Here is a 22181-nt window from a genome sequence, read left to right as displayed (position 1 = left end):
AGTGAGATTTAGAGACAACACTCCTTTCCTTCCTTCCTCCTCTCCTAATTTAAATTACTCTCAGCCAGTTGGAACCTGTTGTGTGCCTCTGAGGTTTATGCCGTAAATCTGTTTTCAGTTGTTTGCCACTTTATCGACTCACAGTAACACATGACACTCTACCAAGTTCTGCTGTTTGGAAATATCACATACAACTGCATGATTGTGTACAGTAATGAAGGATAATGTGAAAAGAAATGCTGGACAAGAGGAAAATATGTGTCATTGTGAGAAATTTGGTTGAATTTCAATGATGATACAACTATAATTAGAAATATTATTAATATTATAGAAATATTATGAATATACTTAATATACTTAATTTGCTGAATCTGTGTTTAAGAGGCAAAACAGATTAATATAAAACATAAAAAAAAATACATAAAACATAGTATAACATGAAATATTGTTTGGAGTAAGCCTTTACACCATGGATGTGCTTTACACGAAGCACGCGTTGCGCAAACCAGAAGATAAACTACAAGTGAGGCTGCGCAGTAGCGTCAGAGAGCTGCTACTTGGGAGAGACACGGAGTGAGACCGGAAGTACGATGATTGTCTCCTCAAAATAAAAGTGTAAAATGTGTTACTTTTTATTAAAAAAAAAAAAAAAAAAAAAAGGGTTGGGGGGGCTCAGTCCATCAAATATCTCAGGTGATAATTATAATTAATGGGCAAGATTTCAAAATTTGAAAGGCCATTACTGCTACAGCAGGGGTCCGATTTTGACTAAACTTAATTGGAAGGATTCCTCTTGTTACTGGCTGGCCCAAGGGCTGCCTGCATCGTTCATGGGGGAAACATTCTTATAAATATGGGGTGAGATGGACTATAGATACTAAAAAGATGATATTGAATGATGTTGCGTGGCAGATAGGCTGATGAAATATTGACTTACAAAGAGGAATTTTTTAAGCCAAAAAAAAACAAACACCCATAACATTTGCTGACCTAAACACAGTAAGCCATCCCTCCAGGTTGTCTGTTATATTGTGAGTCTGAATCTTTCTTTCTGTATTTTTGGCAGCTTAGGCTAACTAAGTCTGATAAATCACTTCCATTTTCCAAATCTTCCAAAATCCATATTTAGAAATGTTCCTCTGTTATTGTATTACTGTCTGTATTGCTACTACATTCCTATATGCTGTGAAAGAACTTTTTTTTTTAAGAAACAGCTTTGCTATGGATCCCTCCTTCAATATCTACTCTTTATTCACATTGTATCAAGTATCATCGTCATCGACATTGCTGCGCGTTCGTCGATGAAGCTTTTATTTTGAAAGCTGTAACCGGAAATCATTTTGTTATTCTACCGGTCTAGTTTTTACAGTCTTGACACAGGTGGTGGGGGGGGGGAGCCGAGCCGTGCCGAGCCGAGTCGAGCCAGGCTAGAGCGATGAACATATGAAAAGCCGTAACAGTCGATAGGTGTTCTGTTATTACCTCGGTAAATATCGACCATGTTCGCTGCTGTCTACCTTTTCGTCCTTTGGTGCCTCCAAACCAGCGCTGGTAAGTTATGCTGCTAGCATGCTAACGTCGGCAGGTCGATATGCTCGCAAGTGTGTGTTTGGTCTCGATGGGTCTGAATTTGTCTGTGTGGGGTAACGTTAACGTTAAAACTGGCAACGACACCGTTAGGCCTAGCTGCTCTACCAGTCTGCCAGGGACTTAAATATCTCACTGTTGTACGAAAATATCCCTGTCGTCTGTTTTTCCTGTATATCCGTGTCTGTCGAAATCAAGCTTCGGCTGCATTATTTACTGTGGATTCGCTGTGCAATAGCAATATAGCTGCGATCCAAAGATACGGAGTCTTAACTGGGGAGGCGACTGGACATTTTGACATCAAAACCCCAAATGTAGCGTTTGGACATTTATCTAACCTTATCAGAAAGACACATTCTACTCTGCGGTTAAACCATATTATCAACCTTCCAGCAGTAAAGGCTACAATGATATAATATGTGGTTGTGGTTGCCAACATGACCCAACGCCTATAGCTGCAGTTCATTACATAAACATATAATGTACTCTTAGAGGGCTATTTAAACAAAAACCTGTTGTACTGGAATGATGCTCTTTATCATATGTAACTCATAATTTACTCCCTGCATAACCAGTATAGCTTAAAAAAAGCATAACACCAGACAAATGTTGGTACATTTTTGGTAAAACTCGACACTACCAGCCACTTTGGCAAATTCACGATGAAGTTAGTTTCCTGTCTTGTGCACAAGTCCTGTCTTCATTTGTAGCTATGGTGATATTTCCTACAGGATGAGTGCTAGGGCACTGTCTGGTCTGCCTTGCACCATAGGAGCTGTTTCCATATTATTTGGATGACGTTATCTTTGTCTCAACATCAGTGTTTTTCAAAGCCGGGAAAACAAATGTGGGGCCTGAAGTTATTCTGGATAAATTTTGTATCCATATTCAAATTCAAATTAGGTAGTAAAAGCCTTTCCCTATCTATTCAAATAAGGCAGACTGGGTACTGTAGGGTAAAGATTAATAGCTGACAACAAGTATGATTTGGTAAGAGCTTTGGGTCATGAGAAAATGTGTTAAAAATACAGGGGGCATCATTTTTATCTTGATCCATTTCCTCTATTCGTCTCCATGTGACCCGGCCTTGACTTGATGCGGCCTCGTCTTTCTTCTCTTTTCTTGAAGTGGGGGGGTTTTTCCTCCCTGCCAAGCTCTTCCTGTCCTTGGACCAGACATGAAGTAGGAGTGATGGTGTGTGTGGGTGTATGTGTGTGTGTGTGTGTGTGTTGGTCGGGGGCGGGGGGAGGGTGATGCCTTCCGGAGAGGCTATAGCTCGGCCTCTTGGACCACAGCAGGGCTTCATGTTCACTTCTGAACTGCCGCTCATATCTGAATTTCTGGATGAGTGTTTATATTCATTCTAGGGTGTAACACACATCTGATGAAAGACACTTGTGTGCGGAAGAACATTAACAAAAAAAAAAAAGTTTCGTACAGTTACAGTATGACAGTATCTGCCTTTCAAGTTTTGACTGAATTGAGACTGAACTATTTCATTTCCTTGCCATTGTTGAGTGTTGTTGTCCTCTAGCGCTGAAACGATTAGTCGATTGATCGATTAGTCGACCAACAGAAAATTAACCGATTATAATTTTGATAACCGATTAATGTTTTAGTCATTTATCAAGTAAAAATACCAAATATTTGCTAGTTGCAGCTTCACAAATGCAAAGATTTGCTGCTTTTCTCCACAAAATGAATACTTTGGGGTTTTTTTGGGCTGCTGGTCAGACTAAGTAAGCAATTATAAGAATCACTTTGGGCTCTGGTGACTTGTGATGGGCATTTGTCATTATTTTATAGACTCAATTTTTAATTGATTAATTGAAAAAAGAATCAATAGATGAATCGCTAATGAAAATAATCGTTCTATTGTCCTCCATGCTAACGCTGCTCAACCAAGACGCCAAAATTATGACAGTTGTCTCAGGTGAGCGACTTAAGATTTACATGTTGTCATGGCAACGCTGACAAATTCCGATTTAAATACAAGTCCGATGTCGGTCGCATGTCTCAGGATCTCATTTTGTGCCCCAGATCCATTTGGTTCAGATGGGAGTCGGGAAAAATGCGACTCCATGCAGCTCTTTGCCGTTCACGCCGAATAGAAAACATCAGATCTGTTTCATATGTGGGGGAGGGTGGGGGGGGTTAAGAATTAAGACATTTTCAGCTGCAGTGTGAACGGAGCCAGGGAGGCCGCAGCTGCAGTCTGACCTTTACTCCAATACTCTGTTTATAGCTGCAGTCCACGTCTCCCTGCTGCTTTATAAGCACACCATAACTGAAATAATAGCAGTGTTTCCCCCTAGAATTTTTTTTTCAGGCCCCGGTGGTACGCACCGAAAAAAAAAAATTTGCGTTCAAATTTTTTGCGCTCGCTCGGTATATTCAAGACTTAAAACGAAGCGATCACAAGGAGAGGATGACTTAATAAGCTGGATTTATTGCATAAGAATAAGCGGCGTAACCTGTGACCTTTGCAAAAACATTAGCACACCATGAACACAGTGTGCGTGATTCATTGCACAACGTCTTTATAGCCTTATAGCCTTATAGAGAGAGTACAGCGAAGAAAAGAAGAGGGATCGAGGTTTTAGGCTCAGTTCCCATGATCCAGAACGGGAAACGCAGCGTACAGAGAGCTCTTTGAGGCTGGAGGAGACAAGATCAACACAAGTCCAAGTCGGTTCGCTTTCATTGTCAACTGCTTTTCCTCGTCACCTGATTGGACGAGAGCTGAGTCATGGTTTCGCTTTGTGTCAAAGCCCGTGAGCCTGGCGGTTTCACCAGGTTTACGCTCGTGCCTGTGATTCATCGATGCGGTTTCGCCCACGGTAGCCGCGCCTTCATGCCCGGGGCCTAATGACAGTCAGAGGAACGCGTATCTGAGGGGCAAAGGCCGAGAGGAAGCGGCTGTTTACTGTCACTCTATCGGACATTGAGAATGCACTTCAGCGTGGTCCCGATCAGGGTTTTTAGAAGCCCGATCGCTCAGCAAAACCTCAAGAAGCCGTCACGCCAGTTGCGACAGTTTCATGCCAGCTGATGCCAGACTCCTCTTAGCGTTTCTTCACAACCCGCAAACATGTCGGGAGGCGTTTCTTCCTCTCAGTTCAGTTCAGTTCAGTTCAGTTCCTTAGGGCAGGTGAGAATAAAAAATATTTTCCTCTCCCTGATTCGCAGAGGGCATGTACTGTAAAAGAGGGCCGGAGTAAACATGCAGTCAGTGGGGTTCAGATTCAGAGTGTCGTGAAATCTGTGCGATTCGAATCGTGTTGTGGCCGAGACCGAGAAAAAAAACAAAACACACGGTATGAGACAGAGAACTGAAAACACACCAGAGGCAAAAAAAAAAAAAAAAAAAAAAAAAAAAAGATTGAGTCAGAGAGGAAAATACCACGCAGCCTTGTCGACCAAAGCCTCGGGAGTCCACTGAGGCTGAACGAGCCAGCGCGCACACACACACACACACACACACACACACTCACACACACACTTTCCAGCAGCTCTGAAAGGAACTGTCCTCCCAAAAACTCTTCACCTCACTCCCCCCCCCCCATCAGATATTTCCGGTTTGTATTGTGTATTCAGTCCTGCGGGAGATCAAAACTTCTTTCATCTATTTTTCAACACAGTTTCCCTCTATTCAGAATGGACCTGTGGTATTGCATTGCCTGAATTGACTTGACAATACGAGTCTCTCTTACTTAGTCGACACAGGTGTGTTAGCCTCCAGAAGAGTCCAGCTTATTCATAGTGATTTCTTTTTTTTTTTTGTTCCTCTTTCTTGAGCGGACATGTCGTCTTCAGGGGATTTTAACCAGTTTTCCCCTTGCTCAACTCTCATCAAATATTACACAAAATTACAACATTGCCCCTCTTCTACTTCTTCTTCTCAGTATTATTGTGTTTTCCTTCTGGGTTTTGTCATTGCTGTGGTTAATGTTAATGTATTTATTTGTTTCTGTTTTCTGTCTTTATCTGTTTATTTCTTCAGCTTGGGTTTCGTAACCCTGTCTGGGTAGAGTGCATGTCTGAGATATGGACCATCAAAAATTCGACATCCCAGCAGGCAAAACTGACATTGTTTCTAGGAGGGGGGGGGGGGGGGGGGGTTGTATTGTTTCTATTTTTTATTAAACTTGGAATAGGAATGACAAAAATGTAGCCTAGATTACGTAAGCACACAGGAATATCACGACAAACAGCGAGATTATTGAACAGTTAGAAACACGTGAAAAAAAGAAAAGAAAAACAACAAAAAAACATACACATACCTTCTAGGTTTTTGAAAGGCTAATAAAGGTCCGAGCGATCATTTGGAGAATAAAGATTAGTTTTTAATGGGGAGAGTGCAGTGCCTCATCTTCCGTGGATAAATATTTACTCCAAAAGGGTATTTTTTTTTTTTTAAATAACACCACAAAAGCAAAAGTACCAGACCATGAATACCATGAATATGTGGATAACGGACCTTGCCTTTCATGTAATAAAACCCAATAATGTAGTAATTACTGCATTAACAGGAATGTGAATGAAAAGTGCAGTACCAATAAAATGCATTATTATCATTATTATTATAAGAGTGTTTCCAGGATTATTACACTAGCAGCTGTGAATTGTTTCCTATGTTAATGGGAAGTCATGACATTAACAGTTGTAGCGCCTCCTCCTGATTAGCATGGACTTCTCTTCTGATGTGAGCTTTCTCCTCGTTTCCTTTCAGCCGAAGCGGAGCTGGCCAAACCGCAGAACCTGACCATGATCACCATGAACACCCGGTACGCTCTGAGCTGGGCCCGGGACCGGAGCGCTGGGGCCGGCCACACCGTTACCTTCACCACGCAGTACCTCGCGTAAGTGTCGCTCTCACGCGGTCAAAGATCTCAAACGCGTGTTCGTCATGGTGGGCGTGTGTGTGTGTGTGTGTGTCTGCGGCCCGGGAGGGAAAAAAGTCCGAGTGCGTGATGTCTTGATCTTCTCACAGTCTTGACAGTCTTGTGGATTAAGAAGAAGTCTTTTTGGTTTATAGATGCTCATTAGGATCAGGAATCAAATCTACTAGCTCTAAGACTGAAAACCTCCTGGCTTGTTTACGTTCTAGCGAGCCAGTGCCATCCCTGCGAGGTTTTGTGGCTCAGACATAAACACAATTCTGCACAGTAAGACCTCGTTGCCATCGAACTTTTATTTATTACATCGTATCGTGGTTGTATGGAATCATGAACCCCCAAACGTGTTTCGACCATAAGGTCTTCATCATCATCATCTGCAAAAAAAATGGCTCCACAATGAGCAAGTCACAGTTTAAGGCACAAAAATGAAGGTACAGAAAGTCTGTGTAAAGGCAGTGGAGGACCAAAATACCCCCCCTGAAAAATACAATACGTTAATGCAAAATTACAATATTACAATACTTCAAAGGTGATAAAAGATTCAGGGTTAAAAAAAAGCATCAAGCAGTAGACAAGTGAGTACTAGGTGTAACAAAGTATGAAGTAGAAGGTATTTCTGTATGTAGTAATATCCAATTATGCAGTAGAAGGACTGATGGTGAGTTTGCACCAGTTTGCTTATGAACTCCTAGATTTTATACTAGGGCTGAACGATTTTGAAAAAATATCTAATTGCGATTATTTTGACTGATATTGCAATTGCGATATGATTTGCGATATTAGAGGGAATGATCATTTTTGCATCATTATTCTAATTTTCACTGAAAAACGTATTAAAATGATTATGGTGTGATTTTTGCGGGGGATCTGTACCAAACAAAGATGTTTTCTCAAGTCTGTAGAATATGATGTGTAGGCCAGGACATCTCTGCAGCACCACAATATTTCATTTAAAATGCTATTTTGACACATTTCACCTTTAACAAATATTGCGCCTCCTGCGATTTGAAAATTGCAGTAGGCCATATTGCGATTTCGATAAAATTCGGATTAATTGTTCAGCCCTATTTTATACATTCCTAGATTTGATTTTATTTCATCTTCCCTTACATGCACATTCAATTGAGACAACCTTCATTTCTCCCCCAGTTCTAAAAAAAAAAAAAAAAACAGCCCCACCTCTTTCTCAAATCAGCTTTGTTTGTATCAACTGAAAATGCTGCTTGTGTTGCCACGACAAACATCTGATGATTTCTGTTTTTTTCCCCCCCCATCCAGGAAGTTCAAGCTGCTGAGGAAGAGGAGGGACTGGACCACGGTGTGCACGGGGACGCCCCACACAGGCTGCGACCTGACGGCTTTAAACCTGCACTACCTGGGCATCTACGTGTTTCGCGTCCGAGCCGACGCGGGCGGAGACCACTCCGACTGGGTGGAGACAGAATTCTGCCCCGATAAAGAGGGTGAGGGGGAGAAAAGAGAGGAGGAGGAGGAGTGGAGGGAGGGGAAACTTGGTTCAGGGCAGATCACTTTGCAGGAAATCAATTTTTTTACTCACGAGACGATGGCACCGCAGACCATCGAGCAACAAGGCAAACGCACTAGAGTCGAGAGAGAAAGGAGGGGGGGAAAAAAAGAGCGAGAGAAGAAAAGACATTGCAAACCACGGAGAGACGCTGATGAAACTGGTTTTGCTCAGTGAACCGCATTGCTGGGAAAGGTAACCTGCTTTGGTGCCAGTTGTTAAAGCTCAGAACAACAGAAACCGCATGGATTTATGATTCAAAACATGCAAAGAGCATGGCGAGCAAACAGACATGGCAAACATTTCAGTCACAGCCCTCTCCAACACGCCTAAATACAGTTTCACCAAGCTTATGACATCACACAGGGAGACGCAGCTGTAGGCAACACAAAGTGAATCCAATCTCATATTGCAGTTTAAAGCCAAGGGCAGAAGCTTGGAATTGGTCTATTTATTTCACTGTTTGAATTTAATTAATAGAAGTGAAATGTGCATAATAGCTTCTTAATATGCACTTGATGGAAGCAGTGACCCATGACACGCTATGGCATAGCAATCAGATAAAAAAAAAAAAACGAAACGTAATGTTCCTAATTGCTTTAATTATGGTCTAATTTCCAATATACAGTAAAAATGAAAATTGCCCATGCAGGGATTTTTTATTTATTTATTTGAATTTAATCTGTGCTGGAGGGGATTACAGCCTTGTTCTGTTCAATTTCCCCATGGGAATCATTAAAGATCGTTACAGATTATTAAAGATTTATCTCATTTCATTTCAGAATGGCCTCAACATTGTCCACAGTATTGGTATTTACTTGCAAATGAAAAGATGTTATTTTGGAATAAGTAGTACCTAAACCTAGTAAGCTCAAAGCATCTATCTGGCAACCATCTTTTTCTTGCTTTCTTGTTTGCAAAAATATTTTTTGACAGGACAGTCAGACAGTAGTGGAAAGTGCTGAACTAAAGAAATTGGATTCCACCAAAAACACATTTGTTGTGATATGAGAACAGGCAGGCCAATCCCTAACAGTGTTCTCAGCCCATTACTTTCTGATCCGGCTGCTGGAGTGAAATGATTGGATTTGGAAGCATCATTACTTACAGCAGAGTAATGGAGAACTGTTAAGTTGTCTGTTGTCAGTGTGGTAAAATATGGGATTTATACCACAGCTGGAATTCACCCAGTGACTAATCAGACGGCTATGTTAAAAAGTGTTTAGCCCATGATTTATGTGTCCAACATGTTTGTCCATGTTGCTTGTTGCTTGTTGCTTAATCTGATCAGGGAGGAACATTTTACCTGCCAGCTCGTCCATGGTTCGTTGTTGGTAGATAAACAGGAAGGTCACTCACTTGACTCTCTGAACTGACTGGAAAAACTAGTCAAGGAAAGAGAATGGAAAAACACTCTCACTTCCTGCAGCAGAAGTATAGAGGTATTAGCAGTAAAATGTACTTGAGTATCAAAAGTAAAAGTCTTCATTCTTTGAGAGTGTTAAATTAATGATGCATTAACCTATAAGAAGTATTTTGATTTTGTCGGTCTAATTGCTCCATATACTGTTGGGGAGTTTAAACTGTAACAATGCAACATATTTTATGAGCTTATCGTATGTTTTGCATGTAAAACCTTATTCTGCAAAGTAACTAAGTAACTCCAGCCGTCAGATAAATGTAGTGGAGGAAAGAGTACAAGATTTCCTTCTGAAATGTAGTGGAGGAAAAGTAGAAAGTCTCACAGAATGGAAATACTCAAGTAAAGTGCCAGTACCTCAAAACTGTACTTAAGTGCAGTATTTGAGTAAATGTACTTAGTTACTTTCCACCTCTGCACTTGTACTGGGCAGCTCCCAGTGTGAATGTGGTAAATGGTAAATGAAAAATACTATGTTAGTTCAGGCAACTTTCCCTGGATAAGTAAAGGTTAAAGCTGCACTGGAGATTTAGAAGATTTTGATGTAAAAATACACCTGTCTCATCAACTTAAATCACACAGTGGGGCTGCAACAGAGAAGAGCGTCCCATAGTAGAGACTAATAGAGACAGCATAGATTCACCTTATTTGCATGAATTATATTCGGTTGTCAGATATGATCACTTCTCCGCCTAAAGGAAGTGACAAATGAAAACTTCAGGGCGAAATACAAACTGTTTACTAAACAGGGTTAGGGTTAGCGCTCCGTCCAGAGAAAGCTTTTGGTTTCCTTTGATATAAACCACAGACCACATTGACCACAGACCGGCTGGTTGGTAAACATGAGCGTGCTGTGGGCAGTTCACTGACCTCATGTTACAGGATTTCTGGGTATTGAAGTATTTCATTTTTCAAACAGTTACCTCTCGCTCCCTAACCCTAACCCTAACCCTAATGCTTTAAAAAAGAAAAACCAAAACATGAAAAAGAGCAGAGCACAAATGTCATGCCATCCTCCTCCTCCCTCGGTTCTGTCCCCGGGGTCTCATGTCTCTTCCTCTTCCTCCTCCTCCTCCTCCCCCCCTCGCCAGCTGCCCTCGGCCCTCCATCCAAAGTGGACCTGGCTCCAGCTGGGAGCCTGCTGGACGTTTCCATCTCCGACCCGCTGACCAGCACCAACGGCTCCATGAAGGAAATGCTCAAAAAAATGTACTACCGCATCATCTACTGGGAGCGCTCTGTAGACGCACAGGTAGGGAACAGCCGACTCCATTAACGTCCGAAACACTAAGCAGAACGAATTGATTTGACTTGACTCTTATCCTCTAAACTGTGCTTACTTGTTAAAGCATGCATGCTCTAAATCTGCTGTCTGTATGCTTGTTAAATCATGCACAAATGTTCAATTTTGTATACTCTGAAATAGGGCCGGGCAATATATCAATATTATATCGATATCGTGATATGAGACTAGATATCGTCTTCGATTTCGGATATGGTAATATCGTGATATGGCATAAGTGTCTATTCCTGGTTTTAAAGGCTGCATTACAGTAAAGTGATGTCATTTTCTGAACTTACCAGACTGTTCTAAACCAGGGAAGGAAACCCTGTCTTTGCATTGTATTTTGATCACAGTCTTGTTTTAATAAAAGTGCTTGTGGCTTTGACTTACAACTGAACATTTAGCCCACTTCACAGAAAAATACCGAGATATATATCGCGTATCGCCATTCAGCCTAAAAAAATACCGAGATATGATTTTTGGTCCGTATCGCCCAGCCCTACTCCTAGTCAACAACCCGTTTTAGACATTTTTAGTAAATCAAACGTTCGGTTCATTTCATTTGGATGCATATAATGGCATTAGTGAAAGCAGCGCATTGATTCCTTGAGGTAGGTGTATGTGTGTGTGTGTGTGTGAGTGCTTTAAAAATAATGAAAAAAATGAGACTTTACAACATCACAGCTTGAGGACTGAAATTCCCCCGACAGCCTGCTCGAAGGCTCCTGTTTCATGGTACCTCTCTTTACAGATTTCTGTATTTTTAGATGTTTTGTCACAATCTAGAAAATAACCCAAAGTTTCTCCTGCTCACACTTCCCATTTCTCTCTGGTCCCTGAAGACATTTTTGACACCCGGCACACCGCAACGAAACCCCTAAAAGTGCAGCAGCCACAAAAACAAAGTACTCAACTCAGAATACGTCAACAAAGCAGGCACCTGGTTTCTGTCACTCTCTATATCCTGTTCTATATGTTCTGCAGAGGTTATTGTTTGTGCCGTCTTGTGCCCGGAACACCTAGCCGAGGTTTCGAGTTTCTAGGGTTTCCTGTCACTGCTGCGATGCGGGTGAATCTTGCAAAAGATGTTTTATATACGGTGCCATCATTTCCTGTCAGCTGCTCTGTCTGAAAACCGGCGTGACAACGGTTTGGACGACTCCCAAGCACCAAAAAAAAATAAAAAAATAAAATAAAATCACAAGAATGATTGCTTGGAGAAAGCCTGGAAATTCACTTCCGTCACGTTGGAAATTGCATGTGCTTTAGAGAGACTGGGCAAAAGTTGAATTTCCAAACACTGATATGAAGTCCAAACACTGATATGTAGGGACGGGACGATCTGCTTATCTCACAATGCAATTTGATAAGCGATATGGGGTTCATGATTCGATACAACCACGATACAATGTAATAAATAAAAGTTCAAAGTCTGACTGCAGAATTCTGTTTATCTCTGAGACACAAATCTTTCTAGCGATGGCATTGGCTCGCTAAAACGTAAACAACAATTTAAAAAATGTCATTACAAAGTGCAAATAATATCATTTAGATGGAGAGCTTGTGAAATTGTGATGGTCAAGCCGTCTCATTTGTGGTTACTACAGCAGAATAACATGGAGCTAATATCGCGATTCATTTTTCTGCCCCACGATACGTATTGTCACATTTTTGCGTTGCAATATATTGAATTTCGATATAAATCATCCGATCCCCAGTGATATGTGGAAAAGTGTTTTTAAAAAGGAAAAAAAAAAAGCCTTGACTACAGATTCTCTGTGCGTCTCGCCTGAACCTGCACACTTCCAACATCTGATCCTCTGTGAGCTTCACTCTGAGATAAATGACTTCTCTGGTGTCACTGTGGTCACCTCCAAATATATTAAATATAATAATATTGGCTGTTGTGGTAATACTGCTAATGTAGAGTGACTGTAATGGACAAATATGTCAATATGTGGACTCACTGTGATACTTCCAGACCACAACGACAGGGAAGTTTTTTACGCTTTTAAGTTATGGGAAAGATGGAAAATATATGGGACATTCCGAAAAAATGAATGTAAAGAAGTGATGGGGTTGTTTTCTTCCAAATTAGTTGCTCTCCTTCTTAAAAGAAATCAACATCGACTCTGAAATGATTGCTGGTGTAAAAGTCAGACTCATAATAGAACTTGCAAATGTATGATACTGAGTAATGAATATTGAAAATAGGTATGTATAGATTTTTGTTTTTCATTAAACCCTTCAGTTATAACTGCACTAAGCATTAGCTCATTGCGATACACAAAACTTACATTCTGCCACATTAGTTAGGTCCCACTCATTATAAGGCACTTTAGATAAGAGCGTCAGCTAATCCTTAAATAAATGCCAACATTTCAACCTTTAGACTGCAGGCCTGTGTTTTATTTATTTGATTTAACCTTTATTTTACCCGGCAGGTCACTAAAGAACAAATTCTTATTTACACTGACAGTCTGGCAAGAGGTTAGTGTGTGTGTTTGAACTACTGAGCTTTGAGCCACATCTGTTTGCAGACCTTATTTGCTTAGAGGGTTTTTTTTTAATCTGCTTTCCATATAGGCCAGGGGTATTTGAATGAAGATCCAGGGGAGAGCGAAGCCTTGATTTCATATTCTCTGTGCGTCTCCCCTGGCCTGCACCCCCCCCCCAAAATCTGATCCTCTGTGAGCTTCACTCTGAGATAAGACTTATCCGGTGTCACTGTGGCAGACAGCACAAAGGCCATTAGTTCTTACCAAACCGCCAATCAAGCTCGCCGTTGAGATCGTGAAGATATTACCCTTGAGCATCATGTGGCTTCTGTTGCTCGGTCATGTGGATTTGCCCTGTACAACATCAGGAAGATCAGACCCTAAGTCTCTAGCCGGACTCTTCTTCTGTGGTTCCTCGGTGGTGGAACGAGTTACCAAACCCCATTCGATCCGCAGAGTCCCTCTCAATCTTTAAGAAAAGGCTAAAGACCCAGCGATTTAGTGAACACCTTCTCACCTGATGGACTGTGTAACCAAAAAAAAACAAAAAAAAAACTCTATCTGCCTCTATGCACTCTACGCATTGCCTCTATGCACTGCCTCGTAGCACCTGGACCAGAACTTCGCTTTATGGCTCTTACCCTCGTTGTTCTTTCAAGACTAGATCCTTGCTTGTGTTGTATTAAAATCTCATGGGAAATTGACTCTAATGGACGACTAAGTGGACGTTCCTTCAATTCGTGTAACTCTTCCACAAGACAACAAGATATGGAAAGATATGTGGAAAATAAATGGGATGTTTAGAAACGTTGAACGTAATGAATCGTAGGGTTTTTTTTGTCCCAAAATGAAAATGAAAATCACTCTCTCTTGGGAAATGATTGCGCTGTAAAAGTAAAACAATGAAAACGTAATTTGAAATTGAACAGAAACAGAATTGATATTGAAATAATGAGTCATGAATATTGAAGAACAGTGATTTTTGTGGATGGATGTATCTTTGGCTAACGGAGAGTGACTCTAATGGGCAACTATTCCTTCAACATCTCATTTCTTTTCTAGCGTTTGTCTGTTTTTATTTGTTTTACCCATCATTTCTTGTTTGGTTTTTGCACTGACCACATCCCTTGCGGAGACTAGTTTCTAGAGCCAGCAGAACAGCGTCCCTCCTGAAGGTTAAGTCACCTCTCCCGTCTGTCCCTCCAGGGCTTGAGAGCCAAGGTGGTGAACACCGGTATGAACCTGGTGACTCTGCCGGAGCTGAAGGCCTGGACCTGGTACTGTGTGAGCGTCCAGTCGCGCTACGACTACTACAACAAGAGCAGCAGCTTCACCTCGCCGCACTGCATGCAGACCGAAGGTAGCGTCCATCTCCTTAAAACTGACTTTAAAGACTCCGCGGAGTGTAAAATGACTTTTTCACGCTGTTGCCACAAATCCCTGCACCAATCTATCAATATATGCCAAAGCAAATTACAAAAAAAGCTAGGGATGGGACGATCTGCTATATATCTGTGATAAAAAAAGAGATCTTGTAATCTCAATGGGACTCACCTGGTTAAATACAGGTTTAATAATTTAATAAATGGGGTTAACGATTCGATACAACCACGATACGATGTAATAAATAAAAGTCCAGAGTCTGACTGTGCAGAATTGTGTTTATTTCTGAGCCACAGATCTTTCTAGCGATGTCATTGGCTACTAGAATGTAAACAACAATTTAAAAATGTCATTACAAAGTGCAAAACAATATAATTTGGATGGAGAGCTTGTGAAATTGTGGCGGTCAAACCGTCTCATCTGTGATTACTACAGCAGAATAATATCACGATTCATTTTTCTGCCCCACGATACATATCGCCATGTTTTTGTATTGCCTATATTGAATTTCAATATATCACAAAAAAAAATGCATTTTCTATGATTTTTATGTCAATATTCCATCCTCCTCTCTGCTGGGAAAATAGCCACATTTTGTATCTGTCACATTGCATTCTTTCCTAAAGTGTGTGTGTGTGTGTGTGTTGTGTGTGTGTGTGTGTGTGTTCCAACAGGCGCTCTACCCTGGTGGCACGTCTTGCTCTACTTCCTGGGCTCGCTGGTGATCTGTTTCGTTCTGGTGGTGCTGTCGCTGTACGGCTCCTTCAGGTGCTACAGCACCCTCAAGGCGACCCTGTACCCCTCCATCCAGCTGCCCACACACATCCAGCAGGTGAGCATCAGCCGGTAACCCCTTATCTCTTCAATGCAAATGAGCCTTTGTTCGGACGGCAGGCGAAATCTGGTTTTGTTTCCTCCCAAGCCTTATCTCTATAATCTCCAGGAAATGAACTCCCATTACCTTTGCTTCCTCTAAATCTTTAACGGTGACCTCATGCTGCACGAGGAGGTAATTCATAAATAAAAATTCCAACCAATAATAAAACTGCATTTCTCTCCCTGGCTGATATTCCATTGGTTTAGACTTTTGAATTATCCCTCAACTGCATTAAGTCATAAAGTAAAGATGTCTACTCAAAATTTTCATTCTCTCCCTTTTCCTCCCTCCTTCATCCTTCCTCACCCCCCCACCCCCTATTCCACGCCTATTTGCGTTTCAAAGTTCTACATATTCCCCTAATCGCCCCCCCCCCCCCTGCTAGAGTTAATAATAATTCCTCCCTAATGACTCTTCTTGATCTCCCTCCACGCTGTCTTCTCTCTCCTCCCCAGTATCTGTACGACTCCTCCCCGGGGTCCGACATGCCCCGCCTCCTCACCCCGGACTCGGAGGCCGAGCTGATCTGCGACAAGCTGAGCATCTGTCCGGAGGCCGTGCTGCTGGAAATCCACGACCCCCCCGCCTCCGAGGAGCTGCCTTCAGAGCGGGAGCTAGACAGCAGGTCGGTCTGTTTTTTTTTTGACGCTGTCGGTTTAAGTTTCTGTGTAAAAAGCACACATGCATTTTTTTAATAAGAAGCTGTTCATTTTGTTTTTTCGATAAGTGCTCAAAAATATCATACAAAGGCTGCGTTTTGTACAGAAGAGTCACTCACCACATGAATGTCAACACTTAACTTCACAGTAGCCATAAATCAGTGTATTAACCTGTGGAAGAGCATTGAAATCACACAATATTACTATATTGTGTAAATACATAATGAATATCTCCCTAATTCATAAGGGTCTAACAACATAATGTACAAACATACACTCTAACAGTCAAAACTTTGGACACACCAAACATTTTTCTTTATTTTTGCTATTTTCCACATTTTTAGAATAATAGCAAAAACATCAAAACTATAAAATAACACAAATGGAATTATGCAGTGATCAAAAAAGTGCTAAACAAATCAAAACTATCTTATCTTTTACATTCTTTAAAGTAGCCTCCCTTTGCCTTGATGGGAAGGCAAAGGCTTTGGAAAGAAATTCATACATAGGATCAACTTCACTATTTATATTTGTCTAAGAAACACATTTCAAGCATTTAAGCAGAAGCCTATAGATCAAAATTACTTTAAGAGAATGAAAAACAGAGAATATTCAGTCAGGTGGGTCCAAACTGGATATTCAACCCTTACAACCACATTACATATTAGTGAGATTTTTTATCAAGTATTTACACAGTAATATTTTGAACTGACAACACTCTTCCATAGGTTAATACACTGGAAGAGGGCCACTGTAAAGTTAAGTCAACATTTTTTTCCCCCAGTAAGTGACTGAATCAAATCATTTCCATTTTGCCTTCGCCAGCGGCAGACACAGCCGCCAGGACAGCGGGGGCAGCGGCGACTCGGGGGTTTACTCCACGGAGGGCGGGTCCGGCCTGCGGCAGCCCGGCAGCGCCCAGTCCTCCGGGGGGCTGGAGGACTCCTGGCAGGGCCGCGCCGACCCGGAGCGGGTCAAGATGCGGGACATGGCCCCCGTGGAGGTCAAAGGTCAGCGTCCGGTCGCGGACGAGGGCGTCGTGGACATGTGCGTCTGAAGGGCGCGCGGCCGCTCGGTGAAAGGAGCGGGAAAGACTTAGCGGGGTGGTAAAAAAAAAAAAAAAAAAAGAAAAAATCTGTTGAGAAGAAGCGGAAGTAAGGAAGAAAAGACGGATGTTCCTGGAAAACGGTCTGCGTTCTCGAGCAGTTTCCCCGGCTGTCACTGTGAAGGCCGAAGAGGACGGTCTAGCATGAAAAAAAAAATATACATATGGAATGTTAACCACTAAGGAAAAGGGACTAGACACTGAGTGACAGTCTCACACAAAACAAACTCAAATCTAGAAGTTTGTGGTATTCGTTGTGGTTTCCAACTGACAGGGAGGAGGACTTCAAGACAAACCACTGAAACGCTTAGGTGTCTCTCTTTACAGATGCCTTTTGAAGATATAGGTCTTCATGTGAGATATACATTAAGTGTGCCATGATTCTGTTGTACCCCCCCCCCCCCGCCCAGAGCTTCCCAGCGACGCCAGCGAAGGACGCAGCCGTTCTCCAAGCATCGCTTTTTTGGAGACGTTTATTCCTGTAGTCTTTAAAATAAAAAGCAAACCAAAATGTGCCAGAGGGGGGAATATAGTGGATTTCAGGCAGTTTCGGAGCATCGGAGGCGGATGTTTCAATCAGCAGCTCGGGCGTTGTATTTTAAAAGTGAGCTGAGAAGTCTGCATTGCTATTCGGTCCGGTTAGATACCGGTCCGTGTAGGAACCGGCGCCATAGTGGTCCCAGCTCGGAAGGAAATGAACGGACTTCATGTGAACCCACAGCTACAGTTACGTCACTGTGCCTCGGTCAGTCATGGGGCGTGGAAACAATCTCAAAGGTGCGAGAGCTTGTTGTCAAGATCCTGATGAAAGTCCCTTTTTTTTAATCATTTACTGTGATCCAAAAGGCTTTCATGTCCATAGACACACCCGGGCTTTCTGCACACTTGCGGGGTACAGCTAACATGCTAACAATGCTAACTTACTAACCGTGCTGCCACTAATACCAAATTATCCATTCTCGGGTTTTTTTTACACTATATTTACAGCGGAGACTTTACAAATATGTAGAAGTCAACATGGAGGGTGACAAAAATATAAAATGCATGATCAAATTTGACAATGCAGTTTTGGGCGGGAAAACGATACAAAGACGTCATTTTGTCCAGAGGAGTCACTCGTAACGTTAATGTCAATAGTTAATAATTTAAAAAATCGGGTAGTGGGGGGGATGAGTGCGTACCCTGCAGGTGTGTTATTTTATTTTCCCTCCTTAGCCCTCCTTCTCCGTTTGCACTGTGTATCCATGCTGAGAACAGTGGAAGTGAAGGGAAGTAGTGTACATCATAAGAAAGTGTAGTTTTCTCCATAGAGTTTCTACATGCTGTGTGTCTATATATTGTCAGCAGTTTTCTCAGGCAGTGCTGGCCATTGCCAACCAAGGGCAAGCCCTATTTTACATGGTGACATTTGCAATGGTTCCATAGATTGGCATTATGTAAAAATTTGACTGTGTGTGTATTTGTTAACAAAAGGAATTAAGAAATCCACTTAAAACAGGGTAATCTGATCCAAACAGGGATTTGTGTCAATTTCCTACATTCATTCCACAGAACAATTTTGAGTTGTCTTCATAGAAAACAGTTTCATTCTTCTTCTTCTGTTTTTTTCTTTTCTCTTTTTGTGTGTTTGTGCGTCTAATCTAAAACATGTCTATGTGTTTGTCTGTCCTTTTGTTTCTGTGTGTTTATGTCATGGACTAATCAATGAAGGGAATCCATTATGAATGAATTCCACGTGGAAAAAAACTGAATAACATCGTTATTAGAAAAGCAAAGGTTTTCAGTTCATCCTTAGTAGTGTATATATGTGTATGTGTGTTTTTGTGAATTCGCCTGAGAGGCTAATTTCAGGAGTGTTTGAATACATTTTTATATTCATTTTATTTCTCTATTTACGATTCTTATAGAATCTTCCAACAATAACGGTGCCATTTTAGTTTTATTGTTCTTTTGTTTTGTTGTTTTGCCTGGTGTGAAAGAAGGTTTAGGTCCACCTTAACGTCTTAAAGAAGAACTGAATCTCTTAAGATGCAATTCATTGGAAAGTTGACTTGTAACTCTCTTCCTCTTTCATGTTTGTTTTTATGGTTTGAGGTGGAAACTTGCTTGGAACAGAACATCCATCTGTACACTTATAGTTCTGCAGAACACGTATTTACATTTACATAAAACTCATTTAGCTGCTCCTATCTGTAGTCACACTGTCACTCTTTTATTGTGAATAGCTAAACAGGGAGTGGGTTGCCTCTGCTTTGTATACTTGTATAGTCCATTAAACAACCATCACTTTCATCCGCTTTATGACAGCCAATGCAAATAGCTTTTTTTTCCTGAAGCTACAAGGCTAAAGGCCATGATCCATGGGTGACATTTTGAGGCAGAAAGTCAGCGGGACAGCACTGACGCTAACCGGGCTGGGGATCGACAAAGTGGGACAAAATGGAAGCCATCAAAATGTCAGAATGTGTCGGCGATATGCTCACACAGATGTTTTTGAAAAAATTGTAAAACGGATGGCACTCAGGACAGTTTCAGTTTATTTGATCAGGGCCGAAAAACAGGGAAGGTTGACGGAGCGTTTTGTCAGCTTCGTCCCGCTCGACATTCATAAAAACCCAACAGTGTAAAACGGTAGCTACTGAGGGAGGGAGGAGTGTCTCTTCCTCACTTTCCCCTCCTCCATATTCCCGGTTGGATGTAAACCAACAGCCTTCCAGTCTTAATCTTTTTGTCTCAGGGCCTCTGGGTTACCGCCGACCTCGTGATTTCCTCGTCCTAAGTGCGATCCCGTCCGCGTCGCCTCAACATCTTGCCCATCATCCACGGCCGCGATGTCCGTCGAAACTGTATATAAGCAAACTGTGAAGAAGTGTACTGGTGAAGTGTGTGTGCGCACAAAGCAGTGGTCATGTCAGTAATGTGCTCGGTCATACAGCCACCAACTATTGCATCTGCAGTAACCATGTTAACCGACAATCGTTCAAATTAAAGAAATAACCTCTAATATCAAGTGTTGTTGTCAAGATGATTGATTGGACTGATGCTGCCTTTTCCTGAGACCCACACACTGAGCTCCACATGTATTCAGACAGTAACGCACTGTAAACCGTTTACAAAGCGCTTCACAATGAGAGGATACAAGAGGGACGGGAACATGAAAGGCATAAAACAACTTCAAGAGAAGACAAACCCCTTAAAATAACACAATCATACACATAATGTTATGACATGTGACACACAAGATCTAGCGAAGGAACCTCCACACCACACGCTGGGTTTGAGTTTTGTTTTTGTTCTTTCCATTTGAAAATGCATGTTTTTTTTTTATCTTCCTGATTGTGAGACCAGTTGTGTGTGTGTGTGTGTGTGTCACAAACCACCCCCACGTGAGATGTGGGAGTGGAGATTACCCTTCCTGCCCAGCTGCCAGCTATTTGGACTCAATTACCGGAATGATTTCATTGGTGTGTTGCTTGGTGTTCCTCTATATAAAGGCAGCCCAGAACAGGTGAGCGGGGGGTTTGGTTTTCTGGATTTTAACATGACGCAGAGAGGAACAGTGGACCGTCATCGAGGGAGCTGGACTGGACCAAGAGCACCGCGTTAACAAAGGAAAGTAAACCCTGGTGGTAGAGCGCTGTAGCCTGGCCTTGCATGTTTTTAAGTAATAAGATTTTAAATTGATCTGTTTTTATAACTAACTGTGAAGAATCAGCCTGTGGACGAATCGACCGGAATGTGCAATAGACTGATGGTCTCTGAGGAGCCGAGCTCGTAGGAGGAAGCCCAAAGAAGGAAGCCCAACTGCTTCAACTCGGGAGGGGGCCACCTGACTGGAGCAGCCAGTAGCGGGAGAGGAAGGCTACCAGGATTTGGACCCCTAGAAGCTGGGGCGGAGGTACTTTCCCCCATAGCCCAAGGCCCGTTTAGAGCCAGTCCAATCCAGCCTACAGTGTCCCTGGGCCCTCGACCGCGAGCCTGAGTCTTCACCCTCATTTCATTGATTATTGTGTCCTCAAAAGAAAATAAACTGTCAGACCCGCCTTCAGAGTTGGTGTGGTGGTTCCGTACCTGGTCACTCTTAGGACTCCTTTTTATACTGCATAGCAGTTTTTATTCGTAACACATACAGTATATAAAGTAAAAACAACAAGCACTCACAAACCCCATTATGATGAAAAGGCCAAACCTGTAAAATACACACATGATGTCATACATACACCCAAATCAAACCAAGTACAAAGAAGAGACCAGAGGTGGGGACTTCAATCAAAAGTCAGACTCGAGTCACAGTTTCAGTTGCTTGAGATTTGACTTGATGCATGAAGAGAAGACTTGAGACTTGACTTTGACTTGTACTCTGATGATACATTAATGACACGGACTTGACTTAATCTACATTTAGACTTGAGACTTGTGCCTCAGGACTCCAGACTGACTCGGGACTCGGGCAAAGTTGACCCGGTCACACCTCTGGAAGAGACCCATACAGCCACTTTTCATAAGGTTTCATTTACAGTTAAGTAGAGACTGTCTGCTTTAGTTTGAGGGGATCTTATCAGGTCCTCCCAGTTCATACTGCAACAAGCAAACATTAGGCATATCAGTTGTAAATGTCCGCATGGGTAGTTGTCATGAGGACACGTCACGTACATTTTTATTTACATTTCACGTCACCCACTCTGCACACAATATGGAGGTGTTATTGGAGCAAAACAACCGAGCACCTGTGACAAGTGGAATTTGTAGTTGTGGAAAATAGTCACACGTGCTTTCGGAGTTGCAAACTTGTAGAATTTTTTTTCAGTTACACCTTCTCAAATTCTTCATTTGCAGGTGCACAAATCCTATTCTGCGAACAGTGGTGGAAGAAGTATTCAGATCTTTGACTTCAGTAAAAGTAGCAATACCACAGTGTAAAAATACTTTGTTACAAGTAAA

The 22181-nt window shown here is 42.0% G+C and overlaps 1 protein-coding gene across 1 annotated transcript; it reads left to right on the top strand.

Moving 5' to 3' along the window:
* Positions 1-1392: 1392 nt before the first annotated feature.
* Positions 1393-20250, top strand: il10rb (interleukin 10 receptor, beta). Its single transcript, XM_071546859.1, has 8 exons — positions 1393-1551; positions 6320-6449; positions 7767-7951; positions 10525-10685; positions 14423-14576; positions 15274-15431; positions 15932-16101; positions 16961-20250. Exons 1-8 carry the CDS (start codon positions 1500-1502, stop codon positions 17190-17192), a joined length of 1242 nt encoding a protein of 413 aa, XP_071402960.1. The 5' UTR covers positions 1393-1499; the 3' UTR covers positions 17193-20250.
* The last annotated feature ends 1931 nt before the right edge of the window (positions 20251-22181 follow it).

The sequence above is a fragment of the Centroberyx affinis genome, unplaced genomic scaffold (genome assembly GCF_046629955.1).
Source record: "Centroberyx affinis isolate AG114_WGS23_722 - 3 ecotype Tasmania unplaced genomic scaffold, CSIRO-AGI_Caff_v1 ptg005509l_1, whole genome shotgun sequence".
Taxonomy (NCBI): domain Eukaryota; kingdom Metazoa; phylum Chordata; class Actinopteri; order Beryciformes; family Berycidae; genus Centroberyx; species Centroberyx affinis.
This window is presented reverse-complemented; position numbering and strand designations above follow the sequence as displayed.

Bases quoted from the DNA above. Each gene is read 5' to 3' on its own strand.
- il10rb (XM_071546859.1), top strand. From the start codon at position 1,500: ATGTTCGCTGCTGTCTACCTTTTCGTCCTTTGGTGCCTCCAAACCAGC. The intron at 6,450-7,766 runs GTAAGTGTCGCT...CCCCCCATCCAG, and splicing joins TTCACCACGCAGTACCTCGC to GAAGTTCAAGCTGCTGAGGA. The intron at 15,432-15,931 runs GTGAGCATCAGC...TCTCCTCCCCAG, and splicing joins TGCCCACACACATCCAGCAG to TATCTGTACGACTCCTCCCC.